Source organism: Labrus bergylta, chromosome 8 (assembly GCF_963930695.1).
Source record: "Labrus bergylta chromosome 8, fLabBer1.1, whole genome shotgun sequence".
Lineage (NCBI taxonomy): Eukaryota > Metazoa > Chordata > Actinopteri > Labriformes > Labridae > Labrus > Labrus bergylta.
Genome location: NC_089202.1, coordinates 13491048 through 13498501, shown reverse-complemented (window position 1 = coordinate 13498501; position 7454 = coordinate 13491048). Strand labels below are relative to the sequence as shown.

At 40.2% G+C, this 7454-nt stretch overlaps 1 protein-coding gene across 2 annotated transcripts; it reads right to left on the bottom strand.

The window, feature by feature from the left end:
- Positions 1-369: 369 nt before the first annotated feature.
- Positions 370-7429, bottom strand: leng9 (leukocyte receptor cluster (LRC) member 9). 2 transcript variants are annotated; one of them, XM_020646778.3, is made up of 7 exons: positions 7005-7429; positions 5093-5192; positions 4115-4239; positions 3651-3977; positions 3285-3549; positions 2451-2571; positions 370-2357 (listed from the first exon to the last, which is right to left on the bottom strand). In XM_020646778.3, the coding sequence occupies exons 1-7, from the start codon at positions 7120-7122 to the stop codon at positions 1695-1697; spliced, it is 1719 nt and encodes a 572-aa protein (XP_020502434.1). In that variant the 5' UTR covers positions 7123-7429; the 3' UTR covers positions 370-1694. The 2 variants fall into 2 exon arrangements, with proteins under 2 accessions (XP_020502434.1, XP_020502436.1); XM_020646780.3 differs by lacking the exon at positions 7005-7429 and adding an exon at positions 6612-6994.
- Positions 7430-7454: the final 25 nt, after the last annotated feature.

Sequence of the window (7454 nt, the reverse complement as noted above, 5' to 3'; positions counted from 1 at the left end):
TTGTGGATGTTGTCATTCCATTGGACTACACATAGCATTGATATAATGGCAAATATTCTCATTATAGCGCTGTGTAGCAGAACCTGTTGCTTCGTCCGCTACTTCCTCGTTGTTTTTTTACGTCACGTTTTACCTCGGGAGACCCCCCCCCCCCCCCCCCCCCCCCCCCCCCGGTCTGACAGGGAAAGTCTCCAGCTGTGATATACAGATTATATAGTGGAAGAGTGTATGAGGAAGACGGGAAAGATGACAGACATGTAGGCCTATGCAAGAGTTGTTCCTCCGTGTGTCTTAATATCACAACAACAGTAACAGTAACTCATCCAGGACATCCATCACTGCTTTGATAAAACATCACAACACACAGGATTTTAAACAGCCAGTTTTATATTTAATGAACTTTACAATCGAGTCTGTATCATTCATTGAAAATCATACAAAGGCTTCTGTTGAAAACAGTGCATACAATATTCATAGAAAACAGGCTGTATAAATCGAGGCATTAAGAGCTCCAGATTACAAGCACTTTGATTAATTCATGGCCGTCAAGAAAATGTAATCTTTTCCCCTCATAAACGATCTATGTGTGGCTCATAAGCCTTAACAACGAGTGCATACGTCCTGTCTGTGCAGCAGTAAAAAACGTAGATATCAAAGTGAAGTATGCCTGCATTCAGCGTACACCTAGTTTGTTGCACCATAACATAAAGGAGGGAAACTATTTACATTCAACTCAGGGGCTTCTATTTTATGAGAAAGTTGGAAGTCTGCGCTGCATTTTCAGTGAGAATCAAGTCTCAAAGATGATGAAACATCCTTTACAACCATCTATTAGTGTGTGACTCCAGATCTGACCTACCTACAAATGAACAGCTGGCGATGTTTTACTGTTTCTCAGGGCTTATGCTAGAGGTTGCAATTCGACTAATTCTGCAACTAACGTGGATTGTGATGAAGAAATACATTACATTTGGTCCATTACATTTAAGAAGATAGTAAAAAAATTAAAAACAATGTGCATTTCCTTAAAATTGAGAAGCTAGAGCAAATACATTGTTTGCATCTTGCTCAAATTAAAATATTCATAAATTTACATTCATAAATTAGTTGCAATTGGTTATTCTGTGTATTGAAAAATTGAAAAAAAAAAATTGATCACATACGGTCTAATTCTGAAATGTTTTTGATAAGAAAGCATTTCTGATAAGGCCCAAATAGAGTTGAAAACGAGCAAAAACAATAAAGCCTCTGTGCAGCAGAGATTTCATCTAGAAATATTCTAAAACAAGTAAATGTCGCTAATTGATGTAAATAAGATATGTATTAAAAATACATGCATTTTTTTCAGATCTGGTATTTTTAATTTAACTTAAACAGAAGTAGTGTAACCTTTTACATGTAACTAAAGTGAAGTTTTATTATTGCACGGTGCTTTTTGTCGTTTTGCGACACTGCATCAAGTTAGTTTTTTCTTCCTTCAGGCCTTCCTTCTAATTTCTACCCCTTTATTAAAGTGCTTCTGGTAAAAAACATTTTTTTTTATCAAATTCAAAATTTAAAGCACAGACACCAGATTTGGTTGTATAAGGCCACATGACCAGTGCAATTGTCAGAGGTGTTGCACCCATCCATGTATCTCCAGTATTACTGTACATGGAGGTAGTGTGTGCATGTAAATAAAGTCAACTCCTCTATCATCTAAGATTTACTGTGCACACTGTCTCATAAAAACCGTCTACTTTGGGGCCACCCATGGCACATAGGTGTAAGGTGTTTATTGGCAGACGACCAAAGTTTAACCCCTTCCCCACTTTCAGGTCCCCCACCGTTTCAAAAATCCTCTCCCCTTCCTTTTTGTCTACCTTGGCCAGTGTGAGGTGGTAGCGTGGGTTGAAGGAGTCCCTGTGGAGCAGGCCCTCCTTCCTGTAGGCCTCCTGCATGCCGCTGTTAAGCTGCTGGAGGAGGAGCTGAGGCTGGGGGCTCAGGTACAGCACCCTCCCGTTGAAGTGTTTCAGCTTCACGGGAAAGGTCAGAGCAACGGGAGGGTTACGATCCAGATGAGCAAACTGTCGGAGGATTTCCCCGGCAGCGGCCACCTCAGCAGGGCCGGGCAGCACCAGCAGGCACATGGTGACATGGAGGCTGGAGGCGATCTGCCAGTGAGAAGCAGAGGAGGGGAGGAGGGAGGTCATCTCGTCCTGCAGCTGCTGGAAACCGGAGAGGACAGCGGGAGTGTTGGCTCTGAAGGTGATGAAGTGTGTGGGTTGTTTTTTAGGGGGGCGACCACCACGCTTCTCCTCCCTCTGCTCCAGAGGTGCTGATGGATTCTGGTTGATGTTGAGAGCTTCAAGATGACTCTGTGTTGAAAAGAGCGCGAACACATGTTGAATCGGCTTGTTAAACATGAGCTAAACAAAAATCGCATTGCTGACAGTCATTAGTCTACCCACCGAGGTATCGTCCTTTCCTTCCCAGCTCTCTGGCCATTCTGCCGAAGCCTCTTCCTTTGCCTCCTCTTTTACACTTTCTCCTTCCAGGGATGAGGAACTTTGGTCTGTGGAAGTCTCAGGACTAAAATCAAAACAGCTGAGTTAAATCACTGAAGTGGGAAAAGAGGAAGGTTGATTCCAATGTCAGACAACAAACATTTTGGTGCAAGTCCTAACGAAAAACATTTAAATGTTTAGAAAATAGATAAAATGTTATGACTTAAGAACTTAGTTGAAAAAGTCCTTGTTTTACTCAGTAATCAGTATTTCAGTTATGCATGTTTTGTAAGTATTGTTATATATGTCTAATCACTTACACTTAAAACAGCCTGTATACTATGGGTGTAGATGCACTGTCCTGGGTTTTGCAGGTTAAGCAGATACTGGGTGATTGTGGTTTGTTGTAACATTCACTAAAGAATGAAGCTGTACAGTTACAGTTGCACATGAATCACACAACAGGAGCCAATGGATTCAGTTAGTGATGTAACTATTCATCAATTGACCATTTTCACACGCCTCTTTGAATTCAGCTCAGCTTAAGATTTTCAGTTTAGTTTCATTTAAGGCAACGTGGCGCATCACAAATGTTTTAGAAAATAACTTATCTCTTAAGAGATTATCAACAAAAAAAACTTCACTAAACTAAAAGCGCTGTTAAATAACAGAGTCCTTATAACAGCTGCTTATAACAAACAGTGAGAAGAACATGTAGGCACTTAAAAAACTATATTGTGTTCTCTGCAGCTGTTGTTGTCTATCAGTTTAAGTAAATGTATAAATGAACATGCAGACCTTTTATCAGCCTCCTCCGTAACACATGCTCCTTGTGTTTCCTGTTGTTTTTGAGAAGTGTCTTTTCGACACTGAGGAGATGCTTCTGCTGTTGAGTCAGCGGTGTAAATATTCATCTCCCTCTGCTTCTCCTCTTCCAGATGTGTGTCCTCGGTATGAATACACTCATCTGTTTCACTCTCTTCCTGCCCACAGGCAGCATGTGGCTGCTCTTCTGTTGTTTTGAGGAGCTCTTGTTGTTCTTCCTGGTTTTCTGTGTTAATTTCTAGTAAAACAAATGGTTATATTTCATCAGGGTACACTCTTTAATGTGTACTGGCTCTTTGCAAATGTTCTGAATTTTAGCATAAATGGGTCTTCTTTTACCCTTTACTTCCTCGTCCCCTCCAAAGGGGGGAGCCAGAGATTGACCGGTGGATCCAAACACCCTGTCAGTCCGTGTGTGGCGATCCCACACACGGTACCCTCTGTAGGTGAAGTACTGGATCCTGTGTCTGGGGAGGGCCAGCTCAGTAGTGTAATCACAGTCACAGGGATTGGTGTCCCAGTTGAAGTCACAGAAGGGACGCTCCAGCACACCCAGGAAGCGATCCACATACCCAACCACAAACTCTGATGCATCCACTGTGGGGTCCCAAAGGATCCGGGAAATAACGTCATCTGCTGTACGCATACGAGGCTTTTTGTTCACTTCTGTGTGAGGATTATATGAAAAATGTTTTTGACAGATTAATGTGGGGAAAAAGTGAGTCATGATCAAATAAAGTCTGACTGGCGGCGTGACAGTGTGATGTCATTAGCACATGACATAAGACAAGACATGAGCCGACCTTTTGCCTCATATGTGGCCTTTTTTGGTTTGTTCACTCTCTGCTTGTGTTTCTCTGCTTTTTCTTGGTCTGGTTTGTCATCCTGGTCAGGAGCGGCAGCCCCTGAATCATCTAATGAGGGGACACTGAGAAAATGAAAATATGTTAAAATACATAAAACAAATGGAAAAACATCAGACAAGTCTTAATCCAGTTTAACACTGATTCATGTAACAGTAATGAACTATGTGCAGCATCTGTATTTCGTTATGGCTAAATTTAGATTTAGCCAATATGGCTAAAGTTAGACATAGACCTTGTCTGTCTGGTGAGTAATATAAACAATTAATGAGATCAACTAGAATAAAGTCACACAATATACTTAGCCATTTTTCTTAAAGATACTTTTCCCAAAACCAGAAGAAAATAAGCAAAAAGGAAAACATATTCAGGGCACTAATTGAATGCTAATAGTTTTGCTGCAATGGATTTCAACCTCTCAACTGATTCAGCTATTACAAAAGCATTAAGTGGAAGATGAAAAGACACTTTAGAGGACATCAGTATCAGATACAACTTAATATGGAGTTTATGGATGGGTTCTCTTTTTAAAATCTATGTGTAATCAATACTCACAGGCTCACATGTACAATGACACAGTTACTGCGGCTGAAACAGCCTTTTTTTTTTTGCCCCTGAAACTCATTTTAATTCAGAATGAGGATTATGTATTTTTTCCACTTGCAGCCACAAACAAGATTTAGATGTACATTCTATAAATTCCAAAGTATACTTTTTAAGGATAAGCTAAAAAAAAAAATGAAGCCAACCTTTAACATCAAGGACGACTTCTTTGAGAGTGCAAGAGTTATTTGCAAACTCATTTAATGTCGCTTTTACTATTTAGAAGTTACGCACACTTTAAGAATCTAACTAAGAAATTTGAAGTTACTCTACATCCTGTTGGTGAGTTTGCTGAACAAGATAAGGTGAGCAGACCTGTGAGACATACGACATCTGTGTCCAAAGTGACACTTTCCCATCAGGAAAAAGCGACACACATCAACATCACTCGGATTCTGTCCTGCTGACTCTGTGGCTGAAAGAGAAAGATTGAAAGTGAGCAAGGCAGATGTTTAATTAAAGTACAATGTAAACACTTAATAAAACTGGATTTCAATTACATCAAAGAAACAGAGAAATGGCTTTTTATATGGTCATTCAACAGGTGAATAAATATTTGTGATGCCTGCCACTTAATTATTTTCCAGTTTTCTTTTTTAATGCCTTTATTGTAGAGATAGGACAGTGGAAAGAGTTGGAAATCAGGGACAGAATGACATGTGGGAAAGGAGCCACAGGTCGGAATCAAACCCCGGGCTGCTGGCTTAGAGCACTGCAGCCTGGACATGGATTGCACACATTAACCACTAGACTAAGAGCACCCCCTTATGAGGTTTCTTTCTGATAAAGGACTACAGGTTCAAAAAGCCTCCACAGGAACACAGGCCAGTTTACATCAGACACTGACAGTACTCACGTCTCTCTGGCAGGTTGTTTCTGAACAGAGTGCTCACTTCAACTAAGCAAGCCAGGTTAAAATGAAAATAAAAATAGGAGTTAAACATTTCAATTCATATTGCACCTTAAACCTGAATATTATCTGTGTATCCTCTGTGTCTTAATTGGGCAATGATAAATTATAATTGGTATTTTGAGAAATGTAAACAGCATGCTGTTGACATTCTTTGCTTCTTTTCTGCCAATGTATGTGTTGTACTTAGTATAACTTACTGTAGTATCCTGAAATTGACTCGTATAGATAATTCTGACTTAGTCACATTAATGTTTATAAAATGCGAATGTATGTAATGTCTGAAAAATACACTAAATAATGAAGACCATCGCCTTATTGGATGGATATTGCTAAAACTCAGAATGCCAGAAAAACTCAAAAAATATTCTTTGGTGATTTTTATATTAACCAGGTCTGATACTGCAATCAAAATTGTTGATATAGTGCTGAATAACTCCCAAGAGGACGCTGACTCTGGGAATAACAAATATGTACAATCTTTGACTTCCTCTCCATTACACTTCACGGGAGTATAAACCCTGTAACAGGTGGGAATGACTTTCTCCATAGGGACTCAAATGTCAGCCAAGTTAGTTGGGATGCGGTTGTCTGTAAAGTTGAACACATACCACCAGCCCTGTAATGCCGTTTCCAGATAGCAGAACTGGAAGTGATTCATGATCAAAGACCATGACCATGATCCTTCAATTATTTGCTGCCTTATCTCCCTTCCCACTGGGAGAGCACCGGCTTGCACAAGTTGATACGGGGCACAGGAAAACATGAGCAACATGTCTCCAGGCATCATATCTCAGAGCAAATAATTGGGTAAAGTAATAATTAAGAATTTCCTCTGAAAGTTTATCTGGATTTGAGCCCAGCAAAACAAGTAGATGTAGATTCAGTCAGATAGGCGTAAGTCTTCTGAAGGTCATGACTCACTTCCCAACTATGGAGACTTATCCAGCACAGCCGCCCAGCATGAAGTGTTAAAGGATGGCAGACTTAAAGTGGTCAACTTGCATGTTGGAGATCCCCCTTCAGCTTCAGCTCAGCCACATAATAAGATAAAAGTTACCAGAACTCATATGCTCACACTAACACGGAAATGAGTCACAGACGGAGGCGACAACGACAAAGAAAAGATTCAGACAAATCCCAGTGATATGACTTCAAAGCATTCCCATAAAGTAGATAACAAAACTAAATAACAGCCTCTTCAATGATAGGCTACTTTATATGGACTCATCATATTAATTATTAAACGAAATTAAACGTCTTTGGAGAACCAAAACAGATACCGATTATCATTCAAACAGAAATAGGCTGATTTACCTGCGGAGGAATTGGGGGTAGAGTCAGATGGGACGCCCACGTGCTCTGTGACTGCCCCACCATCCCTCTGATCCGCTGCTTGAGCCGGGGGCATTTCCAATCCGTCCTCCGATGCCATACCGAAGTCTAATAAAGTTTGCTGTGTCACTGCAGTGTTTGCCTCTAAACCCTTAGCTTTGAACTGACACAAAGACAAATAATGACCGGACACTCCTCAAACAGGAAAATTGAGTTCATATCACTTCAGCTAATACGGAAGTGGTTTGTTAAGAGGGTTATTTTTAAATATTGCAAACCTTTTGGATTTCAAACACTAAAATAAATCACCTACTTAAAAACGGCTTTAACACTTATTTGGAAAATATTTATCATATATTCAGCACACCAACCAGAGAAGTAAACAAGGCTCGCTTTAAATCAACCTTTGACCCAGAGTTTGTTGTCACGTGG